This window comes from Phasianus colchicus, chromosome 4 (assembly GCF_987193195.1).
Source record: "Phasianus colchicus chromosome 4, bPhaCol1.hap1.1, whole genome shotgun sequence".
Classification (NCBI taxonomy): domain Eukaryota; kingdom Metazoa; phylum Chordata; class Aves; order Galliformes; family Phasianidae; genus Phasianus; species Phasianus colchicus.
Genome location: NC_143439.1, coordinates 41,324,842 through 41,350,998, shown reverse-complemented (window position 1 = coordinate 41,350,998; position 26,157 = coordinate 41,324,842). Strand labels below are relative to the sequence as shown.

Here is a 26,157-nt window from a genome sequence, read left to right as displayed (position 1 = left end):
TTTCTGTGTTATCACTGAGAAGACATGTCCCAGTCATTTTCTTTTGAGTCTTTTCCAGTATTTATTTTTTATAACAGTATTATAAAAGGTTAAGAACTTCAATATATTTTTGCTGTGTTTTTATTTAGAGACACCATGTGGCAGATAACACATCACTTCATTAAACTCCCTCCCTTTAAAAAAAAAAAAAAACAACAAAACACTAATGTAAATTAAATGGCAGAAAGAATACATCAGAAACTTACTGTTCCAAGACATTTTGGTGATAACCAATGACACTTCAGTGATCTACAAACAAATATAGCATAAGGCAGCTTTCTTGCATCTCCCAGTAGAAAAGAAAAACAATGAAACAATACCCTAAACCACACTTCTGGCTTAGCCCCTCTTTGGGATTGTGTTCTGATTGATTATGTCAGTGATAAATACTTTTTAATAAAACTTTCACATATATGTCACCCATCTCAAGACCTATTAAGAAAATCCTGAAGTCCTAAAGCTAAGTTAGCTGCCTGAATACCACAAGCTCTTTCTAGTGCACTGTGCATGCAGAGAAATATCTGTAAGTGTGGATTTTCTTGCACCTCTACAAACACTTTTCCAACTAACAGTCTCGCAATACCACTGCCCCCATTTACAGAGGCAGGCAATTTTTTTTGTTGGAGCAACAGGAAGTTCACCTCCCCTTAAAAACAGGTTTGGTTTTGAAAAAGCAGCTCATTCAATCAATCCAATTAACAAATTTATTATTAGAAATCAAATAGTATGTGCAGAGACTACATCCAGCTTAAAGAGAGAGAGTGTAGAAGAGTACAAATAATTGCTGACATGTTCTGACCTGATATTGGGTCAATTTTACTAATAACAAAACACCATGGAAGACCAAGTTATTCAGTAAGGACAAAAGATACAATAGGAGCAGGAGACTGCATTGCTTGTACACAGATGTACAATGTTATATCTAGACAATACAAAGAGACTGACTTTTTAGACATTTTCACTCTTTCTTGAAAAGCTAGTTAGAAAGCCCATGTGAAGATAGACAGGTTTGATTTCTTGAGTAGCAATCAGGATCTGGCTTGAAATCTCATATTTGAAGAATCTCATATTTGGAGAATCATTCTGTGGCATTCTCTTACCTGACTTTAATGCAATATCATTATGGGATCACCAACAGTCAAAAAAAAACCCCATGAAATTTATCCTCAGTTTCGAAAAGAGAAACTATATGAAAATGGGACAGTTAAAAAGTAACTAAAAACTGCAGCTACAATGATCAAATCCTTGTAAGAATTAAGAAAGCTATTTTATAATGCACATAGGAAAAAAGCTTAGTACGTGTTTGAACTACTAAGGAAGTTTGAGAATAGGCAAAAGAAAAGACAGCACAGGTAAACAGCAGGCTAAGGAAGGGCACTAGAAACAGGAAAGCATCTTTAGAAGAGGTGCAGAAATACTTGAAGGGAAAAAGTAGTAGAATTAAATGTAGATTCCCTCTGATAAAATGTAAGAAAACAGCCAGATTGCCTCCTTCCAAAAGGAATCAAAACTACTAATAAATCTTTCTTCAAACCTTGGGAACAGGACGCCTTCCAGACTGGTAGTATCACTGATAACCAGAGAAGTTTACAAACTACTTGAGTCAATTTTCACAGTGAAGGAAAGGGGAAACCCTTGTGCGAGATTCACCAGATATCCAATGAGAACTGCTAAAACTGATAGCATGAGCAGTAAGAAACAATTAGGAACAGATGGAAGTTACTAGCAGTGTCTGCAGGATTGCATACTTGATGCCAAATTCTAAAAATGTTTGCCTGGAAGATAGGGAGCCTGACAGGCTAGGCCAGGAAGCCTGCTCACTCTCCACAACTAGTAGACATCTGGATTAACATTATTTACTTTGAAGAAACAACATGACTTTTGTAGAGGGAAATTCTGCCTTATGAATCTACTGAATTCCATGAAGAGTCAACCTGCATGTTGAAAAGCGTGACTTGTATAGCCTAGTTGCATTTATCTGCTTGCAGTAGATAAGGGAATGCAAGCCTAACTGAAGTATCTGGAAGATTTATTTCCAATTTCACATTGCTTAACAGCTAAAAAGCTGCTTGTCTCACCTCTTCCCAACACATTCCTAAACACTCAGTTCTCTTAAGACTGTGCTGCGTGCAATGCTGCTCAGTCCCTCTGTCACCTTCCTAGCTTATTCTTCCCTCAAAACTGTAACATCGTACTTCCTTTCTTTTATGAGATGAGCAACATTGGCAAGGCTCTGGAAAGTGATTTCAAGGGGAACAGCTATAAAAGGTAGATTTCTAGGGAGACCGGAAAGCATTCTAACCGCTACAATTACAAACACTAGTCCTCCTCTTCTAAGTCTCCCTGTGAAAAGGGATGCTGCATGAATGTGCTTGAATAAACCTATGCTCAAAGCCAGAAAATACCCTGCTTGCTAACAAATAGCAGGTAAAGTAGAATGGAAGTGTGCAGAGCCTACACCAGACTGTCTGTGATGAAAACATTTCAGAAGGAAAATGAAATGCCTCTCTAGGGAAGCTCTCTCTGCACTCCTACAGTCTTTTTCCATGGAACCAACATAGGGCTCAAACATACTATTATCCCTCTCATGCTGCTGGGTTTTTATTGTTCATCTGAGCAGGTGGCATTTCTGATCATGAATAGCAGTCTAAAATATGGGCTCCACTCTACTGCGTGAGGACATGATTTCTAAAAATAGCTCCATTTAATTTCTGGACCATTCTTGTAGATTAGGGGTGCTGCAGCCTTCACTTCTTTCAATCTCCTGTGGAACTATCAACAATCTGAGCTGTGGTATGTCTCATTTTGTACTTGACTCCCTGCACCCTGCTATTTGCACGCAGCAAAGCAGTAGTTTTCTTCCATCTTGGCTGGGATAAGTTTTTCAGGACTTGTAATTATTTAATCAAGGGCCAAGGGGTGGGAAAATACAGCCACTGCAACTCCCATAGTTGTGGTTAGAAGTACACTTCTAACTGGCAGCAGGACAGTCAGCTAAAACACTGGAGCAAAACATCAAGTGTTAAAACCTTTCGGTTTTTCAATGACAGTCCTTTCACCTTTGTCATCTCTCTTTAACAGGACCCCACCTCCTGGGATTGTTTTTAAAGATATTATCTTCTGAGCAAACTAGGATAAAACATGATTGGTCTCCCAGAAGCATAGCTTTTCAGAAAACCAGCTTTAGAGTTTTTACAGGCAACCAGATGTTTAACGTAAGCCTGCCTCTGTAGTTTCAGACACTTCCCGACCAAGGAAAGGTGACATGTCTGCAAGGCAGCTCATGCAAGCATGACTGCAGATTAAATCCAAAATGTTCTGTGGCCCACTGAACGATAGGCATTAGGTTGGAGGGCACTGTGCCCAGGTGAGCCTTGCATACCTCGAACTGCCAGAGGGGCTGAGAAATACCAAGCTCCGTGTACTCAGGAGGGTGGGAGCTGACTCTGGAGCTGTCCTACAGCAGTGCAGAACCCATGCAGCCCTTGCCCTTGCACAGGCATGGCTGTGGAGCAAACTATGATTACTGAGAAGAGTGTTCTATGCCAGACAGATGCATGTCTAACAGTTGAGAACCTCTGTGCTTCGTTTGCCAACAACCAAAGCACTCTGCTGGGAGTAGATGTAGCTGTGTGTTATCTGCTTCTGCTGCCTACGATGCAAAAAGGAAATAAGGGCACATGAGCCAGAGCACGCTCTGATCAAATTCCTGATCTAGACTGGACCGTGTGCCCAGGGCTTGCCAATTTACAATATCCCGACTTGGAAGGGATGCACAAAGATGAGGGAGTTTCATGATCCTTGAGGTCCCTTCCAACCCAGGCGATTCTGTGAAGTCCTGGCTCCACACAGCACCACCCAAACATCGGGCCGTACGACCGAGAGCGCTGTCCAAACGCTCCCTGAGCTTCGGCAGCTGGGGCTGAGCCCACAGCCCTGGGCAGCCTGTTCCGTGCCCGCCGCCCTGTGGCGCAGACCCGGTCCCCGACCCAGCTGCCCCTCCCCTGACACATCTCCACGCCGTTCTCCCAGGCTCTGTCATTGCCAGAGAGCAGAGCTCAGCGCCGTCCCTCCGCTCTCTGCGAGGAGCTGTAGGCTGCCACGAGGCCTCTCCTCAGCCTGCTCTGCTCTGGGCGGAACAAACCCAGGGCCCTCAGGTTTGTTTACTCGTAACCTCTAAATATTCAGCACCAGACTAAGGTCCAATCTGCCTAAATCTCTGTGTGGAGAACGCTTCTCCCTTTTCCTCTCCCGCAGACCTACAATGAGCTCTACCGCCGTAGCATCCCGTTAGGACAACGCGGAGGCCCCTCGCGGGCTGGATCTACCCCTGCTCTCACCGTCCCGGGACCGAGGCGGCGGGCACGCCCGGCTTCCCCGCGCCGCTCCCCGCGCGGAGCCACCGGCCGCCAGAGGGCCCCGCGCGGCCTCCCCGCGTGGCGGAGCGGCGCCGCGTGCCCGCGCGCTCCCGGCCTGCCCCGCGCCGGGGACTACGGCTCCCAGCAGCCGCCTCGCCGCGCCCGGCGCCCGACGGCCGGCGCCCGCCCTCCCCCTTCCCAAACGGCCGCCGGGCCCACGTGACCGCCGCGCGGCCAACCGGGTTTGTAGCCGTTTTTTTTTTTTTTTTTTTTTTTTTTTTTTCCTTTCCCACCCGCCCCTTCCCCTCCCCGCGGCGCTGGTGCGGCCAGACCGAGCTAAGATGGCGACCGTGGAACCGGTGAGTGCCTCGTTCCCGCTCGCCGCACGCCGCTCCCTCGCGCCCCGCCGCCCCCTCCTTCCCACCCGCCGCCCCTATTCCTTCCGCCGCCGTTCCTCGGCGGGGCCGGCCGGGCCGCGCGGTGCCGGGCCGGGGGCGGGCAGGGCGGCGGGGCCGGCGCGGGGCGCACGCACGCACGCACGGCGCCGGGGGGAGGGGAACGCGGCGCGGGAGGCGGCGGGGCCGCGGGCCGCGGCGGCGCCCTTTGTGCCGGGCTCGGGGCGGGCGGGGGCCGCCGGGAGGTGAGCGGCGGCGGCGGCGGCGGCTGGACAGGGAAGGGGGGGAGGCGGGCGGCGCCGCGTGCGGCGCGCGGGGGTGGCCATGTTGCCGGGCCGGCGCGGCCCGCCGCTAACGGCGGCACTAACGGGTCCGAGCGGCCGGGGGAGCGGCGGAGGGCTGTCCGTCCGTCCGTCCGTCCCGCGGACGGCGCCTTTCCGTCTCGAAGCCCGCACTCCGATGGAAGCTTTCTGGGCACTTCGTGATAACTAAAAACGTCGTTCTTTTTTCCTACGTGTGCTTGTGGTGCTGCGCTCTTACGAGCGCTGTTCCTGCCTGCGTTTCCCCGAAGAACTGGAGCAGCTGGAGCTGGCCGAGGCCCGCTGCTGCTCTGCTCCCATGCGCCCCGTGGGCCCTGCGTGACCGCCTGGCGACGGGGCGAGGAGGGAGGCCGAAGGAAGGGCTCTTTGTGGCTGCTGCTTACGACCGCGGGGAGCCCGTGCCTCCTTTGTAGCGCCGGGCGTTTACATCCAGTAATCACTTCGCTGTTTTAAAATAAAGATTAACTGTAGTTTGTGAGGGAGGTGGCCACATACCCTTTTGTAAAGGAGGTTGGCTCTCTTCTTGCAATTTTCTTTTATGAACGAAAAAACTGCCTTTATTGGCAAGGAGCGATGGGGTTGGTCAGCATCTGTGAATTGCCTGGCAGTTCTGGGAAGGCAGAGCAGCAGTTGTTGGGGCAGCGAGCTGCAGTACTCTGCCCACGGTCATCAGCTGCAGCATTAGGTGTTGGGTTTGGCATCCCATACCCGATCTTTCTGAGCTGTAGCCGCGTTTCCAAAGGTGAGAGCTTTGTGTCAGCTTACTGCTTTGTAATGGTTGCTGAGCTCGGCAGGTGTTGGGATAAACAATGTGTCATATTGATGGCCACTGGGAATGGGAGCTATGCAGAGAGCACAGCTTTGTAACTCCCTTAGCTGTGATGCTGGTGTGAGCGTGACCATCTCCGAGCTGCTCTCTGTCGATTTTGCACAAGTGTGTGATCACGTACTGAGCTAGATCTGGGGCCTTATTGAGCTGGATAGAAACAATGGCTTTTGTCACACTATTTCCCAGTGAGGTTGGTTCCCCAGATCCAGTTTGCCATGCAGTGGTAAACAGTTGTGCTGACCCACTGAGAGCAGAGGATGGAGCAACACTTAGAACTTCAAACGGCGTTGCTGCCGAAGGGTCTGCCTGCAGTGAGATGCTTGCCTTCAGGAAATAACTATCAGCTATGCTTGCTTATTTTTAAATGTTTTTTAATAGTTAAGCTTTTGTTTATTATTCTTCTTGGTGGCTCACATTTCTACCTAAGCATGGAGTCAAACCTACTTAGTAACAGAGATCTTAGATGCTTAGTGTTGCGTAAATACTGCATAATGTTCCACTGAACAAATTAATTCTATGGGGATGTAAGGAATTTGATTATCATGTGATCATATGGAGCCTCTTTTCTTGTAAACATTCAAAATCTTGTCCAAGGTTTAGCTGGGTCCTGCTCCACGTTCTCAGTAACATACAAGTTCTAGAGTTGTTTTATATCTTGTTAAGGGACTGGAAAAAACTTACTGAAACTATTTAGGAATATTGAGTACTGCAGGGTGTCCAATGGAAACTGCTAAGAAAAGCAAGATTATTCTGTATAAGTCTGTTGTACAGTGGCTTATACTTCCACTGCAGGGAAAATGTGATGGTTTGCAAAATTGAAAAGTAGTATCTGTCAGTTTTTTTTCTCTTATGCTATCCCAGAAGGTTGCTCTTTTAAGACTGTTCTAGATTAATTTGTCTGAATATGCAGAAGCCTGTCCTGTTAGTTGGTTCATCTGTAGCCTTTGAGGATTACTGTGTTCAGATGACACTGTGCAAAAGTCCACAAAGTCAACAACAAGACCAATAGTAATGCTTTAGTAAACAGTAGTTTACCAAAGGTGACTTTAAAATGTAGCCATGGAGAAACTAACATGCGAGTGGGATAAGTTGTGTGGAAGTAATTTATGTGGGAGCAGTTGATCCCTTATTGCTCAGATTGGAAACAAACATTATGGTTCTTTGATTTGCTTTCTGACAGCTACTTTTGTACTTGGTCAAATGTGGTTCTTAGGTATCTAACATCACATTTCAAGAGTAGACTCAAGTCATGTAACTTGAGAAACTTGTTTAGGCAAAACAGACAATAGGTAGGACTCAAAACTGAGCTGTTCTTTCTTTAAATGAAATGGTATTACTCCTAAGGGGATATAAACATAGTGGTATAGGGTCTTGAAGTTCTGGGAAGTTCAAAATACCTCTTCAAATACAAGAGGTGCTGAGAGGTATTAGTGACAGAAAGCTAGCATGTGAATTCAGTGCAGGCCAGGTTTAGCTTTAGATTTACTCCTATTACGAGGTATTTCAGCTACAGCCTTGTCCCTCTCTGGTTGAAATCTGTACAGTGCTCAGGTTTAGTACGGTCAACATAAATGTATCTTGTGTGCTGTTGAATAATTGAGAGCTTCTAGCATGAATTGGCCTCCTCACTGTAAATTACATTTCTGGCAATACAAAGCCTCCTATATTTTAAGAGAAGGAATGTGTTGGACATCTTGTAACTGAGATAAACATCTTTCTGAAAGCAATTTAAGAACAGATATGTTTCACAGAACATATTGAATTTCAAACTTATTTTGAGCTAATGCATTAAAAATAGTATGAGTCTGTGTTATGTTGCTTCTGCTGATTCAACCTGCAGGTCTAGAGGTACATAGGAAATTTTGATGATGAAGCCTGACCCTTTGGTAGCTCTGTAAAAATCAGTGTGAGCCTTGAGTGGATGGGGCAGGGAATCAAATGAGCGGAACTAGGAGACAGCGTGAAGTATGAAAGGGAAATTTCTCAAATCCTAAACTGTAATATTTCTCTACTTTGTTCATTTTGTGAAGGTATTAAAAGTGTTGTCTATAGATTTGTGTGCTATGCAATGTTTTGTTAACTGCCTGAAAATGACACTTGCCCTTGATTATTATGTAGTGGATGTAAGGCTGTAAAATTTTAACTATTGAAGTTTTTCTAAATGTGTAGAACAGTTGTTCAAGTGAATAATCTCTTAATCATCATTCCATTTTTCTTGCATCTAGTGCTGTTTGTTCCATTAGCTTGTGTATGTTATCTGCTTTAATTGGGCATATCAGTCTGGTTTCTGTGGTTGAGGAACAACCCCTCTGAGCATTCCTACATTACTACATTTTAAAATTCATTTCTGAAAACTGAATATCTTACCTTTTCAGCCAACAATTCCAGCCTTGGTTGCAAGAATGGCTCTGTATACTTAGAGTAATTTGGGTGCTTTTTTTGTCTGTTGTGTAGTATTGTTGATTATGGAAATGAGAAATGTTACACATAACTTCTTATTCCTTGAGTTATCGGAGCTGTTTTCAGCAATTTTTGGGGAGGTTTCTTTTTGTGCGTCTTAGGATTTAGTGCTAAGTGTTGCTAGTCATCTTTTCCCACCTGTAGGTTTCATGTTCCAGTAGCATGGGCAGCAGCAGAGCACAGACCGGTGTGAGATGTGGCAGTACTTACTCAATCTCTTGTTCCTGTCCTCCTGTACTCATGTTGCATTTCTCTCCTGATTTGTTGGGGTATCACTCACTTAAAATCATGAACCGTGTTTGTTTTCTAATGGTGAATGCCTCCTAGAAGTCTGTGGTGTTCTAAATTGCAACATATGCTGCCAGGTTAGATGTTCCCTGTTAGGCTTTGGTTATGTTATGCCTAGAGCTTTTTTTGTTCTGGTGTCTGGAAAGCCATTTGCTGGATTTGCAGTAGGGTGCTACTGGTACCTTTATTCCAATTAGTAGTACTTATAATCCATGTGATCTTTACCTCTGTATAGTCATTCCTGAGCTGGGTATCAGTCCTGCTGATCTGTACAATGCCATGTTTGTTTTGTTTTCTCTCAGGATTTGTTTGTGGGTGGGCTTAAATTCTTTTTTGTGTAGAGTATTTGAGATAAATAACTCTTGATTTTTGTACTTTGTGAATAGTTGTCCTAACTGTAGTGCAGTACAGGTATCTACAAGAAGCACCAGGAGATAACTGACATCTGCTAACTGGACCACATATTTCTCTTCTTTTGGAAACCCGAAGTGAGGAGGGGAAACCATTCAGATGTATCTTAGTTTGGTTTAATTCAAAGAAACTGCATGGGCTTCTTCTGCAAGCTGAATTCTCTAAAGTTTCTCCAAGAATGCATAGTGGTGTGAGGTTGCTTCCTTCTGGAACGTACGTGTCATTCTTTTAACTGGACTTCCTAAACAACTTTTGTAGATTATTAAATCATGGATGTGGTCTGGGCGGTATCTGCGAACACTGGGTGGAACCTAGTCAAGCGGGTTGCTTCTTTTAAATAACCTGACTATGCAGTTCTTGCAGTGAGCAGCACCCATTTCCTGTCCCAGCAACATGCACACCTTCCTTTCATGCACTGGTCATTATGTGCTGTGGAGAAGGAATGAATAACACCAATTAAGTCTGCAAGTGTCAGAATCCAGGTAACGTGCAGATAGGCACAGTCACTAAGTGCTGAGTAGGTGAATGTTTCATAGGCTTCTGCAAGCTGATTCCTACATCAAGAAGCATGTGGGTAGCGAATGTCATTCCTAATTACGTGCTGTATTGTGTTTGAGGAGTAGGATTGGCCATTTGAAGCTTTCCAGTCTGGCTGGTAATGCTACCATCTTTTATTACATCTGTTTTAAAAGCAACAAACCTGGTGATGGTTTAATAGTAGACGCAATGTCAATTTTAGGTTAAAGAAGGAATTAGTTATGAGCAATAGTAAAATACTGTAGATGAATGTAAGTCTAGAAGCCTAGAAACTGTGGGTGGAGACGATCTGGCTTTAAGTTAATAGTGCAGCAATTGCAGGACTTCAAGGTGTGAACTGGTAAAATACATGAAACATAACTTTAATTCATACTATATTTATAGAATCATGTAAAGGCAGTGTTGGGTGTGTGCTTGTGGTTTGCTGTAGGATTTCAGTAGCTGGAAAGAGGTTGAGCACAAGAAAGGGATTCTGGCGGTTACTGAACTGGCATGCTTTGTGTTTGATTAATGGGAAATACTTTGCTATACAAACACTTCTGTTTGGTTAGAATGGTGAGATAAATGAGATGAAAAGAAAAGGGAGCCGGTATGGTTAACTAACTAAAAATGAAAGTGCTTTTTATTTTGATGGATAGCGCTGGAAAATAAAAAGTAGTGCATATAAGCTGCTTTAAGCTTCTGCCTGAGATTAAGCAGAAATGTTTTGTGATAAAAGGCTCTGCTTCCAACTTTACACCTGTTTCCAAGTTTACTGTGATGTGTGCATTTGTGCCTTGATGGAATCCTCCTAAGGCTGGGCTCGTGCTCAAGGGGGACTGTGTGGTCCTGAGCTGGGACCATGGCCAAGTCTTAGAAGTGGGTTGTCATGTGCTGCTTTGGGCAACAGCTTGAAAGGATAGGTAGTCTGAATTTCATTAAAGTTACACCGCTTTCAAAACATCTTAAGAAACTTATTATTATGATGACTTAAAAACATTTCTGTGGTGTCAGATGTCTCCATTTGTTCCAAAATGGACTTTCATGTGGTTACCCTGTCAAGGGTGACCATTGGTATATAGGGAGGTATTGAGGCTCATTGTGTTTTTGCATAGTCTGCAGGTGCTATCTTAAGCCTTTCTGATGTTGTCTTCCATTAGAAACAAGAAATTGCATATGGCAGTCCTGCATGTGCTTGGTTTTGTATTAATTCTTCCACTTGGGATTGTTATGTTTCTGGAAGAGTGACCTGGGAGATGCTAGGATCAGCTCTTTGTATGTTGAAAGCTCTTTGCTGAGCAAATATGAATGAGTTTGGAAAGTACTCTGCATTTGACAAAATGCTGTTGGATGTAAAAGTCTTTAGCACTTGATGTCTATTATTTGCAATTGATTTACAACTGTAGAGTAATGTGAATGAAAGCAAGTGTTAGCGCAAACTCTTGCACTTAGTTTACTTCCCAAATACTGATCTTTCCTTTTTTTTTTTTTTTTGTTTGCACATGTAATATTTCTTGAACCCTTCAAATTAAGTCAGGGCATTTTGTGTACACCTTGGTGTCATATAGTATATTGCAAGTGTGACTCAGGGGAGCTGCTGAAATACTGCTTTGGTGTATTTGGTAGCCACTGTGCACTGACCATCTTAATTTCTTCTCTGGGACTCCTGTGTGTGATTAAAGGGAAGGGTGTGGATCTAATCCCATCAGTTTAAAAACAGATGGGCCTAACACTGGAAATCTTACTCTAGGTAAGATTTGAAATGCTTATTGGTGTTCTATTTATTTCTTGAAGGACTGTTTAGTTTGTTAGAGTATTTCACTGGAGGAGATGGGACAGATTGACAGGCCCACAGAGGCAGTGTTATATATTGATGGACCTTTTTAGGGACTCTTTAGAAAGCATTTATTCTCTTAAAAGAGGTGGGAGATTGTACTACCTACCCCTTGTAGTGTGTAAATCAAAGCAGTACCATAATTGTTGCTGCCCATGAGGCCTTCTTATCTCAGTCTGAGCATGGGAGTGTACGAAAGTCTTCTTAAATGTGGTATAAATTATGTTTAGCTTTTGAACTAATGTCTTTGCTGGACAGACTGTTAAAATAAGTTTTTTTCTTTCTTTCTTTCTTTTTTTTTTTTTCCCCAGGCATGAAGGTGTAGTTTCTCTGAAGTTAACTATGTTGCTATACTTAAGTAACAGCACCAGTTGTATTGATAATGATAGTCTGTGTTAAGCCAGGTTTCTAGATGTTGCTAGAAGAGTTTGTCAGCTGGTCTTGTGAAGGTTAAGTGCTGCTTGTTACCACTTCAAACCCATTTCACTTTTCAGCAGCTCTGGTCATGATGAACTGAATAAGCTGGAAATTGCTCCCTTTATTAGATGGCTGACTTAATCCACTGATTTACTTAATCCATTCCTACATTATTCTTTTAAGACCACAAAAATTAAGCTCAGTTTAAGTACAGCTTTTGCTTTGCTGTGTTTAGGAATGACTAAGGTCCTTGGGCCTGCTGTAGTTCATGTTTGTTTATATTTCTGAAGAGCTTTTTCTGGGTTAACTGGAGGAAATGCTCATTTCTTGCCTTATTGCAATATTCTAGCATCAATTGCAGATCAGGGAGAGATGGTGGTAACTGGAGAGAGCATTTGGTCTCACAATAAAGCTTTGTATTCCAGCTCTGAAGGTATTAGAATTGCAAACCTGGCACAGTGGTTTCTCAAATGACAAGCTTGGTAGGGGGAGTTACGTGCAAAGGGAATGTTATTTCTCTTTTGTGTTAAAATATTTGATATCTCTAACACTGTAGAGATTTGGAGGGGAGGGGGGAACACAGAATTGGTCAAACCTGCGGTAAATCATATGGAATTAAATTTCAGTTTGATGTTTGAGAACTAATACATTTTTAAATTATGTAGCTTGGTGCCTGAAACTTTGTTAGCAGTAATGTTGCAAATAAAGATACTTACTTACCAGCTTGGTTTCCCCCTGCCTATAGTAGCGATTTTACGTTGAGGGGTTTCAGCAGTGTGCCCTTGTGGCCAAAAAGACCAGTGGCATTCTGGGGTGCATTAAAAAGAGCGTGGCCAGCAGGTCAAGGGAGGCGATCCTCCCCCTCTACTCTGCCCTGGTAAGGCCTCATCTGGAGTACTGTGTCCAGTTCTGGGCTCCCCAGTACAAAAAAAACAGGGATCTCTTGGAAAGAGTCCAGCGGAGGGCCACAAAGATGATGAGGGGGCTGGAGCATCTCCCCTATGAAGAAAGGCTAAGTGAACCGAGTCTGTTTACCCTTGAGAAAAGAAGACTGAGGGGACCTGATCCCAGTCTATAAATATTTAAGGTGTGGGGGGCAGAGTGGCGAGGTCACTCTTTTCAGCAGTGTGTGGAGACAGGACAAGGGGAAACAGCCAGAAACGGCACAAATGTGCGCAAGAACTTCTTTACGGTGAGGGTGACGGAGCACTGGAACAGGCTGCCCAGGGAGGTTGTGGAGTCTCCTTCTCTGGAGATATTCAAGACCCTCCTGGACATCTACTTGTGCGACCTGGTGTAGGGAACCTGCTTTGGCAGGGAGGTTGGACTCGATGATCTCTGGAGGTCCCTTCCAACCCCTACAATTCTGTGATTCTGGGTGTGTCTTAGACTTGTAATGACACATTTTTCTAAATAAGCAAGGACTTTGTAACTGTTTCCAGTGATGCCTTGTCTTATCCAAAAATCATCATATTTTCATTCTTAGGCTATTGGTGTTCTGGGAATTAATGTAGAGGTTCCTATTCTAGATAATATACTATATTGCTTATTTCTGAAATAACTCAACAGTGTTTTAGTTGAATACAAACCTGTTCAGTAAACAGAGCTGGGAAGAAATGACAGCAAGTCAATGAACAGCTCAGTGTGAACTCGTGCAGCTGGTATTATAGGGCCTGTTCAGGTGCTGAAGGATAAAGGGATACAAATTGTGCTTCTGTGGTGTGATTTGACACCCTGCCCTCCCAATCCAATTTGAGTTAGAGGAGTTCTAATGTTCTGCGCTCTTAAAGTTACTTGAAAGAGCTAACGTACATCAGTAAAAATTGAGAAGGAACTTATTAATAAATTCTTTCTTCAAACAGGAAACCACTCCCAACCCTCAACCTTCAGAAGAGGAGAAAACCGAGCCAGCGCCTACTCAGGAGGTTGCCAGCCCTGAACAGTATATAAAGCATCCACTACAAAACAGGTGAGTAGTATGAAGCCGCAATATGGAGCTGAAAGTAGTAAAGCTGCCTTATTTAGCCAAACTGCTTATTAGACTTGAAATATCTGGAATGGCTGGTGTCTACAGTAATAATGTCATGAAGTGTAGGAAACACAGCAGAAGAAACACTGTGAAGAGCTAATGCATATGCTCGTATTAATGTCTCATCAAGAGAAAAAGCTGTAGGGCACCTGAATTTTCATTTTTATCACAGAATCACACAGAATCACAGAATCGTAGGGGTTGGAAGGGACCTCCAGAGATCATCGAGTCCAACCCCCCTGCCAAAGCAGGATCCCTACACCAGGTCGCACAGGTAGGCGTCCAGGCGGGTCTTGAATATCTCCAGAGAAGGAGACTCCACAACCTCCCTGGGCAGCCTGTTCCAGTGCTCCGTCACCCTCACCGTAAAGAAGTTCTTGCGCACATTGGTGCGGAACTTCCTATGCTCCAGCTTCTGGCCATTTCCCCTTGTCCTGTCTCCGCACACTGCTGAAAAGAGTCTGGCCTCGCCACTTTGCCCCCCACACCTTAGATATTTATAGACCTGGATCAGGTCCCCTCTCAGTCTTCTCTTCTCAAGGCTAAACAGACCCAGCTCACTTAGCCTTTCCTCATAGGGGAGATGCTCCAGGCCCTTCACCATCTTTGTGGCTCTCCGCTGGACTCTTTCCAAGAGATCCCTGTCTTTTTTGTACTGGGGAGCCCAGAACTGGACACAGTACTCCAGATGAGGCCTTACCAGGGCAGAGTAGAGGGGGAGGATAACCTCCCTCGACCTGCTGGCCACGCTCCTTTTAATGCACCCCAGAATGCCATTGGCCTTTTTGGCCACAAGGGCACACTGCTGGCTCATGGCCAACCTGTCGTCCACCAGGACACCCAGGTCCCTCTCTGCAGAGCTCCTCTCCAGCAGGTCATCCCCCAACCTGTACCGGTGCATGGAATTATTCCTCCCTAGGTGCAAGACTCTACACTTGCTTTTGTTAAACTTCATCTGGTTCCTTACTGCCCAGCTCTCCAGCCTGTCCAGGTCTCGCTGAATGGCAGCACAGCCTTCGGGCGTGTCAGCCAATCCTCCCAACTTCGTATCATCAGCAAACTTGCTGAGGGTGGCCACTACCCCCTCATCAAGGTCATTGATGAAGATGTTGAACAGGACCGGTCCCAGCACCGACCCCTGGGGAACACCGCTGGTTACAGGTCTCCAACCAGACTCTGCACCGCCAATGACAACCCTCTGTGCTCTGCCAGTCAGCCAGTTCTCAACCCACCTCACTGTCCACTCATCTATCCCGCACTTCCTCAGCTTCGTTATAAGGATGTTGTGGGAGACAGTGTCAAATGCCTTGCTGAAATCAAGGTAGACTACATCCACTGCTCTCCCCCCATCCACCCAGCCAGTGACAACATCATAGAAGGCTACCAGGTTGGTCAAGCACGACCTCCCCCTGGTGAACCCGTGCTGACTACTCCTGATAACCTCCTTTTCTTCCAGTTGTCTGGAGATGGCATCCAGCACAATCTGTTCCATTACCTTTCCAGGGACAGAGGTGAGGCTGACTGGCCTGTCAAGAAAAACATGGAGCTGCAGTTGGAAATAAAGAGACATTGAAAAATCCAAGCCCTCCTAACTAAATTCTCTGTTTAGCATGTGGAAATAGATACTACTTAAATTAGTAAGCTACTATTGCTTTCTGTGTTGGAAAGACAGCGAGGACTTCTTGAGTATAAAATCTCTTGATAAAACTGCACTTGGACTGACCTTCTGCAGAAATTTTAAACTTACAGGTTGAATTTGTTTAAATGTGCAAAGTGACTGCAGCAGAATACGTATACCTCAAACAGAGCAGCTGGGTGCTCATCTCCTCAGCTAAGGAGCTGGCGTGGCGTTGCTATTAAGTGCTGCCCTAAAGAGAATGTATTGTAGTGTGGCTGGCCTTTTACTCTCTTCTGTTTTGAGCAAACAAGGAGAACTATATGGCACGTTTTCATCTTTTCCCCTCGTTCTCTACTGTCCTCTTTGTCCATTTCTGTCCCTTTTCCTGTAAGCACTTTGCTTAAATTCTTGCTGATGCTTTCTTATGAGTGGTGTGGGGCTTTTTCTAGAAAATAGCTAACTTTTAAAGCAAGGTTTGATATAGTCAAAAAGTCTCAGCAAATACACACCACATGATTTCGGGAGTACTGTGGAAAGATAAATCTATTCTAGTGCTAACTTCAGTCAGCTCAATACTCCTGAAGTGATCAAAATAAGGAATAGGCCTGTTCTGTTAAATGCCTCCTCAGGTATTCCCTTCCAGCATTCCTGAGGAATGTCTTTTGAGTGTAAAAATTTTTTTTTTATAATAATGTTGAACTTGTAGTCAGTTGAGATGTTGGAGAAAATAGGGTGGAAAATTATATTTAGTTTTCACATGTGCAGATCTAAAAACCTGAAGTGAAGTTTAAGCTGGTAGTTTTATAAACAGTGAGTCAAAGTGACTTATATTTACATTTGTTCTCCTGGTGTGTGAATGCTAGGGAGACGTTTGTATATGTAACCTTAGAATGCTAGAATTAGCTTTTGACTTTTACAGAGAATTTATGGAAAAGGTAGCTGAGTTCCTGATTAGACTAATTGACAGTGCTTCAAACCATGATCGTTACTGGTGGGAAGACTTCGCAGTTTACCAGTGGCAAAAAGGGGAAACATCTGAGGCTTAGATATTTAGTCCTAGAAATGACCCAAACAAATTTGAAATAATTACCCCAATGAAATAATCAAGTCTTGTATAACTGTACTAACTTTAAGATACATATTGCAGTGCTAGATTTTAGAAATGAGTTTTTCATGTTGCCTGCTATGCTTTCCATACTAATAATCTCTTGAGGCTTGCAATTACTTGGTATATAATCAGTACTGAATTTTATTTTTAATGTACTTTAATTCTAGATGCTATTATTCTGTCTCTTCTCCTCTAGATGGGCGCTCTGGTTTTTTAAAAATGACAAGAGCAAAACTTGGCAAGCAAACCTCCGTCTGATCTCAAAGTTTGATACTGTTGAAGATTTTTGGGCGTAAGTAAACGTGTTTCAGTCTGTGCAATGCTGATATGTGTTAGCGAAGTTTATGCCAAAATCGGAAGGCATAAAGTTCTTCATTAGCCACAGCTCTTATAAAATTGAAGGCCAGGTCTACTCCATCCTTCAGAATTTGGTAGACTGTAACCTAGAATATAATCTTTGAATTATGTGTAATTGGAGAAGTTCTTCATATTTTAAATGCACTTATTTTTGCTGTTAGCAGTGCTTATGGTCACACGTACATAGCATTCATTTAGAAAATGGCATTTGTGCAGTACTGACATGAATCTGTAAACTCTCAGAGGATCTGATTGTCTTTTAGTTCCAAACTTTGCTAGTTGGTTACATTCTTAGTTAGCTGGCTTATATGCAAGAATGCCTGTATCTGAAGCATAGCATTTGGAAGACTGGAGAAAAGTAGAGGCATCCTTGACAGAATTGTAGACGTTTCAGAAGAAAATACCTTCATTCCAAGTTATAAGTCTGCAAAAACAAAGTCAAACAGGAAGAAACCCTTTTGAAAAGAGGCTTCTGCTTTTCAAATGCTCCAGTTAAATTCACTTTGCTTACTGGAAGATTTCACCTTCCAAAATAATGAAATGTGGGCCAGGGGATGTACTGTGCAAGCAGTGTGAGACTGAGAATGGAGGAAAAAAAAAAAGCATTATATGCTTGATCTTAGGTGCTATGTGCTGCTTTGAACATTATGGTTCTTTGGGTTTCTGTTGCATGTTGTCTTTCAGATCTGTATGGTCTCTTAAGCATGGAGTAATAAAACTCATCAATGAAAGTAGCACCACTGGAGAAGAAACGTGTTGAAGATTTTAGGCTAATATTGTCAGTACAGTCATTGGAGGGAGGGGAGTAGGATTCTGTCCTTGAAACCAGTTTTTGTATCCCCCAGTGGAATATGTGATAAGTTGTTTGAAGCTGATCAGTATAGTTGGTGATGGGTAAGTTTTTGAGATAAAAATCAAGACTGGAGAAAAAGTAAGTGTTCAGATGTCTCCAGTCAAAGTATAAAATAAGTCGCAGTAATTAGGCACGGTCCAGTACTAAAAAGAAAACTAAGTGTTAGTTGGTCTTGGACTACAATTTAGTGTTAGATGCACGCTGTCTTCTGAAGTCTCACCTTAGCAGTGCATGAAAGGAAAGCACCTGTCTCCTTGCTAGGAGGCTATATATACTGCCTTAACTTTTTAACTCTGAATTCTGTAGTTGCGAATTTAATTCTGGCTGTATTTTGTTCTTCCAGTCATCTGTTCTTGCCTTTTGAGTTCTTATTTCAGTTTGAATTATCAGGCCTACAGTCTTCAATAAAATCTAATTGAATGCTTTTTAAAATCTCTCTCTGCAGAGAGAATAACCATAGGAGTATATTGTTACTCCATGCATGTGTACAGAGAGAGAGAATACACATGCACAAAACTTTCTTTGCTGCATGAAAGTTCAGTTAGTTATGTTTTTTTTAACTGTTAGAACTAGGTTTAGAAGAAGGAAAGGTATTTCTGGAAAATACTGTGGTGTAAGAGCCCAGCTAGTGTTGATGAAACGAGTTTCCATTCTGCTTCTCTAAGCTAGAGCTTCTTAAAGCTAATGCTTTTGTACTTCTGGGGAAAAAAGCAAACTAGGTAACAGGGTTGCTTCTGAATAACTTTAATGCTGTTTAATTTTTATATTTTATTCAGTCATGTCCTAAATTTTTTAAGAGTTTTGTACCTTAAAATAATGCTTAGTTTTTAATCCTGCTGTTTTTCCCTCCAATAGTTTATACAACCATATCCAGCTCTCTAGTAATTTAATGCCTGGTTGTGACTACTCGCTGTTTAAGGTATGCTTGCTAACCATTTTTCTTCAGTTGTGGATGTTGATTGATGATTTCCCAACTAAGCAAGACAGTGTCCAAACGTTTCATTTCAGACATGTGGGAACACGGTTGGAAATGTCCTAAAAAAAAATTTTTAGGAAGTCCCAAACACATGTGCTCTGAAAATCACCGTTACCAATACTGAAAATGGAAGTAATTCCTTCAGCATTTTAAATACAAAACACTTTGATCTGTAGTTATGTTTATATCTTCATTCTAGCTTGTAGATGTTTATATGAATAAGTCTTCATTTTATGAAAAGAGAGATTTTTCCAGTTCTGTCACTGTCACATAAAATTAGCTAAAATGGTTGAGTTCTATGGAGAATTGCAATGTACTCCAGCATTCAGAATGAACACTACTAGCCAGCTGCACAGCACTCCTGTGATTAATTTTTATGATGCCAGTTAAGTGCCATATTCCTTAGGCATGAAATAAAAAATTGTACACAAGGCTGACAGTTATTAAGCATTCAAGGTAGCTAATAGAAAATGCCAAGGAGAAATTATACATGAAATCCTGCCTCTTGTCTGGAGTGGACATCTGATTTGGAGCTCTAAATTAATTTCTAATCTCTACGAAGTGCTTCTAACATACAGCTTCCTTTCTGGATTCAGATACGTAAATAATTGTGTAAGTACTGATGCTTGGCTTCTCCTTTGCTTATGAAACAGACCCTGGCTGGGACCCCTCAGTAGGTTGTATGCAAATTGTAAATCCCAGCAGCTTTGGGCAGTGAAAAGGTATTTATGCTTGGTTTTGAGAAGATAACAATATTTATGTTGTGAGAAACTTTACTGGTAAATGTTGAGAAACTGTTCCCTTCAAATCTTAGAAAAAAATACAGTTCATGCTTGTATTTTTGTCTGAATCCTACATTTGTCTCTATGTGCATTTATTCAGTGTTTGCATGTTATCAACAGAAACTTTAATTTCCATCTATATGGAACAGGTATAGAGTTGTCAGCTGTTGTGGACTTGAGTGATCTCTTGCTGTTGTCCTTCAATTGTGACCTCATAAGAGTTCCTCTTAAAGGTGATGAAGCAGTTTGAGCTCTGCAGCTGCCAGTGAGGGTGTTAAATTTGAGAAAGTGAACTGGCAGTGTTCCATCCTGTAGGTTGAACATTTAATTAGATTGCAGCTGAAATTCTATAGTGTGACTCTTAATAGCCATTTCTTGTCTGAATTTCTCTGTCCAGAAAATTATCTGCTTTTTTTTTTTTTTTCAATGACTGACCTTCCTTCCTGAAGTTCAGCATAGCTGGTAGATGCAAGAGTGGTAGCTGATTTGTTTGCAAGGTTCAACGTATCCCGAGTCATTTGATGTGGTACAAGGCCTTTGGTAATGCATGAATGAGACTGTAATTTATTTCTAAATGGTCTGCTGATTTCTTTAATTTTTTTTTGTGGCCCTAGTGATTAGAACTCTCTTATTTTCACCCCGTGTGTGCAGGAAGTCAGAGAGAGACTGCCAGGGTGTTTTTTAGTGAAGTAATCTTCACACATAAGTGGAGTACTTGGCCAGTGTTGTGCTGAGTCCAGGACTTAAAATAAGGACTCCAGAATGTGGCTGCTAATTTTATCTGGTTTCAGAGAGGGCGAAGTGGATGTTTGACTTTGCAATGTATTTTATGCTATACTGTATAGCTAGGGCTTCAGCTTGGGTTGAGAATCTTTTGTGGAAACAATGACTAAAAAAAAAAAAAAAAAGAAAAAAACACTAGGAAAAGTTCCAAAACTTCTTAAAAAGCAAACTTCAGTGTTGGTCCAGAGTATTTCTAGACAAATATGTATTTCAAACTATACTTCTGGGTGCTGTTTCAATTATCGTTGGTCTTTTGGTTATATCCAAGGAAAAGTATAAACCAATTCTAATATAACTTCTGACTGTTCTTTTCAGGATGGGATTGAACCCATGTGGGAAGATGAAAAAAACAAGCGAGGAGGCCGATGGCTAATTACACTAACCAAACAGCAGAGACGAAGTGACCTTGATCGCTTCTGGCTAGAGACAGTAAGTTATACGGCCTTAAAAGTTGCAGCTGAAGAAATTTGTGTTAAATATTTTAACTGCTCTTTATTCCTGTGTGCTATTCTGGACTTACAGTTTCATGCTAGCATATTATTCTCATGCAGGCTGTGTTTTATTGATGAGCTGCATTTGAAACATGATCTTTTGGAATGATGCTTGATGTAGTTGTATGCCATTGAATATTTTCTTAGAATTTTCATGATTGCTGTTTGCTATACAAAATTTTCCCATAGGATGTTCTTGACATATTTGCACAACTATTAGAGTAATACTTGGTCTTGAATATGATTCTCAAATTTATTTTAGCTGCTTACAAGTAATTATTTGTTCATAAATACTCTTACAGGTGAGTAGTTTCAGAATTGTTTTTTCTTACTTGTCCTAACACTAGAATAATGAAGGAATAGCAAAATATTCCTGTATACTATAAAAAATGTTTTTTTCCCATTGCTGTTACCTGTTCTAGGATATACTTTTTAAAACATTAAGTATACTTTTAGAGATACTGTGTGTCGCAGTAGATGTGTTCTGGAAAAGAATACTGTTGTACTGCCTAGGAACCAATTAAGTAGTCTAAAAGATATGATCTGGTTTTTAGGGGCAGCTATTATATGCAATATAATGCAAAGCAATTTCATCAAAACTAAACTAATCAAGCTAGCTTTTCTTCTCTGCTTCATTGAGAAGAAAGTATTCTGCTTCTTAAAAGAGAGGAGTGGCCTTTGGAATCAAAGTTAAAGTATCCAAAATACAAGAGCATTTAAGTTGATTCTGGTCACTATCACTGATTTGAGGAAAGAATTATTAGACATTATACTACTGGGTAAAATATGGTTTTACATGGGTAAATGAAACTCTTGATATGTGCATTTAAACATACGTGTAGGTCCTTTTGACTCTTGATAGCCATTTCATATGGATTGGCAACACATAGTCCATATAGGCTTAGGACTATAGAAAGCACTGCTTTTTGTTTACCCCCAGGTGATGGCACAGCCCAAAGGGCCAGGTGACTGAGACCTGCTTTAAGATAATCCTGTCTAATTCCCATAATTATTTGTAGCCAACTATCTCCAATAAAAATCAGTGTTTATCACTCTCCTTTGTTAAAATATAAGTCTTTACCATTCTTAACTGGAGATTAAACTTAATTTGAGAAGACTTTCCTCTTGTGTAGCATTCATGAAAAATTTGCTTGACTGGTGCTTATTGAGTATTGTAGTCATCTTTGCTTACTTATGTGCTGTTGATCAATGTTTTTTGAGTGTTCATGTGGTTTAGCCTTTAATCTTTATGGCTTCTACCACTGCTGCTGGATGTAATCTTTGGTATGTGTAGTTATGCCTGATTTATTCAGTAGCACACTTTGTCCTTTTTATTTCATTGATGAAATCAGCCCTTGCAGCTCTCAGGAGCACTGAAAGACCTGCTTTATTTAATATTTTGCAAGAGTGTTGAACTTCCAGAAGTTGTGACTCCAGAAAATTAATATAATGACCAGTGTGTTTAAAATGTAATGTGCTAGTGAAGTAAAAAAAGGTCCATTTAGAGATGAGTACTTCAGTGTGGAGAACAATAACTACAAGAACTTATCAGCTTTGAATATCTAAAAATTGTGTTGCGCAAGTTGAAAGTTGAAGATTTTAAGCATCACTTTCAGTTAGTGACATAACTCCTTAGAAACTTCATATCAAGTTATCATCTTTGTCATTCCCAAACTTTGCCATTAGAAATCTGGGAAGAGAATCTTGTATTATTTGTACACTAGTGTTGATGCATTGCAAACAGTTGAGGATACTGATTCCCAATACATAGCTTTTAGGAACTCTGAATTTTCTTAAGTAAAATATTGATAGGAAATACTTCATTAGATTGCAACTTAAAAAGTGGTACGTGGTTTGCCTTTGAATTGTTGCATTTCAGAATTGAAGTCACATCTTAGACAGGTGATGCATTGCTCAAATAGTTTCTCACAGGTTCCTTCCAGTTAATGAATGTAAACTAAAATTTCCCATTTGTCTGTCTGTGTACTTCATAAAGAATAAATTCCTTTAATTCCTGCACCTATTTGGATTGAGGACTGAGAGGGAGACATAAGTGATCATCTGTCAGAACTTGCATCTGTCAAAACAGAAGAGACAAACTCGAGGAAGATGCTACTGCCAACTGAGTTTACAATCACTTGTAACATTTGGGACTTTGATAAGACAACAGAATACTGTTGCTATATGACTAGTGGGTATAAGCAGTAAAACATAATAATCCTCAAAGCACTTAGTGTTTTGTCTATGGAGCAGAATTCTGACTTTAAACTGCTACTTTAATTGTTAATGTTTATTTTGTAGCTGCTGTGCCTTATTGGGGAGTCATTTGATGACTACAGCGATGATGTATGTGGTGCTGTTGTTAATGTTAGAACTAAAGGTGATAAAATAGCAATATGGACAACTGAATGTGAAAACAGGGATGCTGTTACGCATATAGGGTAAGTAATGTGATTTGTTTCTCAAATGAACGTGAAGTGTAACAATGCACTTACAGCTAGTTAATTAAAAAAATGCACTTTTGGCAAATGTAACCTGAGCAGAGCTGTATCCCAAGTTCAAGTAACTCACTGTAAAGTTGTTTGCTTCACTGTTTAGTTTTTGTGGGCTCGCATCAGCAACTTCATTGAACTACTGTACTCTATTTGCTATAGTATAGAAATAATCACGAGTTCAACACAGATCTTGGCAGGAGCTTTTAGTTCCATAATGAGGTATTGTAAGTAGTTTTTGTAAATAGTGTAAATTCTGTTGCAGCATGCCAATTTGTAAAGCTGGCTAGTCACTAACAATAGAGCATTGGTAAGCTTGTTCTTGGGAAAAGGATGCTTAGAAATGGGAGATGGAAACTCACCAGCACATTCTTATATTTGATAAGAGCTGGATAGTAACGCATTGCAAAATTACAGATGGTTTTCTTTTTGTCTGTTTACATACAAACCAAGTTCTGGATTTCTGATGCATGAAATGGTGTGTTCTAGTCTTTGTTTTTGTAAAAGACAATAGCTATCTTTAAGGAGAATACATTTAGTCTGCTATTTAACAAGTATTGCTAAGCTCATGGATTCTTTTTGCTGTGATATTGATTGATATTTCAAAGTTACCTACTGTTTCATTCGGTCACTGAAGGCCTCTTAAATATTTACAGTGGTTTACACAGGTTGTTTCCAGTTCATCTAATTGGTCTTAAGCCAAAATTCAACTTTCAGGCATGGCAGCTTTCAGGATGGCTCTTAGCACACTAAGTGCCTCACTTGAATCTCTGAATCTGAGGGTCAGACTTGCAGAAACTGTTTAATTACAGTATGATCTTATTGAGACTTGAAAGGTGATTAACAACAAACAAACAACTGTGGTACACATCTTATGCTGATGGGAAAATATATGCTAGGTTTGATGTAAGGTTATTTTAGTGCACTTTAATATGTTGTTAATGGCTAAGATGCCTCCATTGAAGAACTACCTGTAAAAGCTGAGACTTTGCAAACTGAAAAAGCTTGAGTAAGCTACCTATTGTCATGTTGCCATAACTGCAAGTACACTATGTCAAGCTTTTATTTAACAGTTAAAACTGGAGTAAGCTATAATCCTGTAAACTGTCCCATTACGATCAGGGTAAGCTAAAATAATTTTAACAGTGCTGAGAAAACTTCTGTGGCTTAGTCTGAGGTTGCAACCTACAGCCACTAGCTTACATCCTATACTCTTAATCAAGCAGCATAGTGTGTGTAGGGGGAGGGTAACAATGACTTGATCTCTGAAGTCAAAACATCCAAGCTGAGATTCTCCTAAAGCTTTGGTTTGGTAGGTGTCTGTGACAGTACTTTAATGAACTGGGGGCAACAGGGTCCTGCTTTCTGTGAGTTTTCAAAAAAAGAACTGTAAGTCAATTCAATTGACGAGCGTGGTGGTAAGCTGGCTGTATTTCAGGGAATTGCTGTTTCATTTGATATAAGTTACCATCTCTGCCATTCTGGAACTGTGGATGATGGCTTCTTGATAGTTCTTTGTTTCTGTATGTGTGAATACAGCTTGATGTTGATGATATTCATGTGAATGCAGTAAAATCAGTATTTTACAGTTATGTACATTATTTTTTGGCAAGAATTTTATACAGATGATTTTTTTTTTATTCAACAAGCTAGCAAATCCATGTTTAAAGTCCCTCATTTGTACTTGAGAAATTTTCTAAACCATTTCAGTTAGTAAGACAACTAAGTGAATTGAGTTGGTTAGGCAACTGTTTCCTAGGAAATAGCAGAAGATCTTAAATGCAGCTATCCTGTTACTGATTCCTTTTGAAGAGCTTTGCTTAAATTATTCTTCTGTTTCTTTTCTCCAGGAGAGTATACAAGGAAAGATTAGGACTTCCTCCAAAGATAGTGATTGGTTATCAGTCCCATGCAGACACAGCTACTAAGAGCGGCTCCACCACTAAAAATAGGTTTGTTGTTTAAGAAGACACCTTCTGAGTATTCTTTCATAGGAGACTGCGTCAAGCAATCGAGATTTGGGAGCTGAACCAAAGCCTCTTCAAAAGCAGAGTGGACTACATTTAAATTTGATTTCCATCTAAATGTTGCTAAGATTTGTGAGAAGTCTAATTCGCCTTTGTCTTGTACTTCTGTGTTCATTTTTTTTCTATTTTGGCTGAAGTAACCATTACCAATCAGAATTTTAGTACACCCCCCTGAGTCATAAATGTTTTCCTGGCCCACTCTGTAATAGCTTGGTAGAAACATTACTATTACAAAAAACATTTGTTTATCCACAGTATTCAGAAAAGTTGCATTTCTGTACCTGCAGGAAATTACTCTGTTTTACATTTGCATTGTATGCAGTAACATTTTGCTGGTTTGGAAAAGAGTATGGTGCATACAGTTTTCTAGCAATTTTTTTATACAGCATCACCTTTGCTGTAACCTATGCTGATGGCTGCTAGATTAATTTATTTGTTTTCCCTATTTGATAACATTAGTGATATATTGATTTCAGTTGTTTTTGCTCATGTAACATTGGTGAAGAATCTGGGAATATGACAAAGGTGGAATAAACATTAATTTTGTGCATTCTTTGGTAATTTTTTGTTTTTTGTAACATCGAAGCTTTGATACAAACTTATGCATTTCAGTCAAATTCAGTGATCTATTTGTGTGATTTCCTAATCATAATTGTGGATTTTTTTAATGTAACACCATAATTTACATTCCTTACTAGAAATAGTATGTCTGTTTTTGTATCTTATGCTGTATTTTAACACTTTGTATTACTTAGGTTATTTTGCTTTGGTTAA

The 26,157-nt window shown here is 41.2% G+C and overlaps 1 protein-coding gene across 1 annotated transcript; it reads left to right on the top strand.

Moving 5' to 3' along the window:
• The first annotated feature begins 4,656 nt into the window (after positions 1–4,656).
• On the top strand, positions 4,657–25,933 carry EIF4E (eukaryotic translation initiation factor 4E). Its single transcript, XM_031609137.2, has 7 exons — positions 4,657–4,756; positions 13,730–13,836; positions 16,819–16,914; positions 18,688–18,751; positions 20,689–20,802; positions 23,166–23,305; positions 25,207–25,933. The coding sequence occupies exons 1-7, from the start codon at positions 4,739–4,741 to the stop codon at positions 25,319–25,321; spliced, it is 654 nt and encodes a 217-aa protein (XP_031464997.1). The 5' UTR covers positions 4,657–4,738; the 3' UTR covers positions 25,322–25,933.
• The last annotated feature ends 224 nt before the right edge of the window (positions 25,934–26,157 follow it).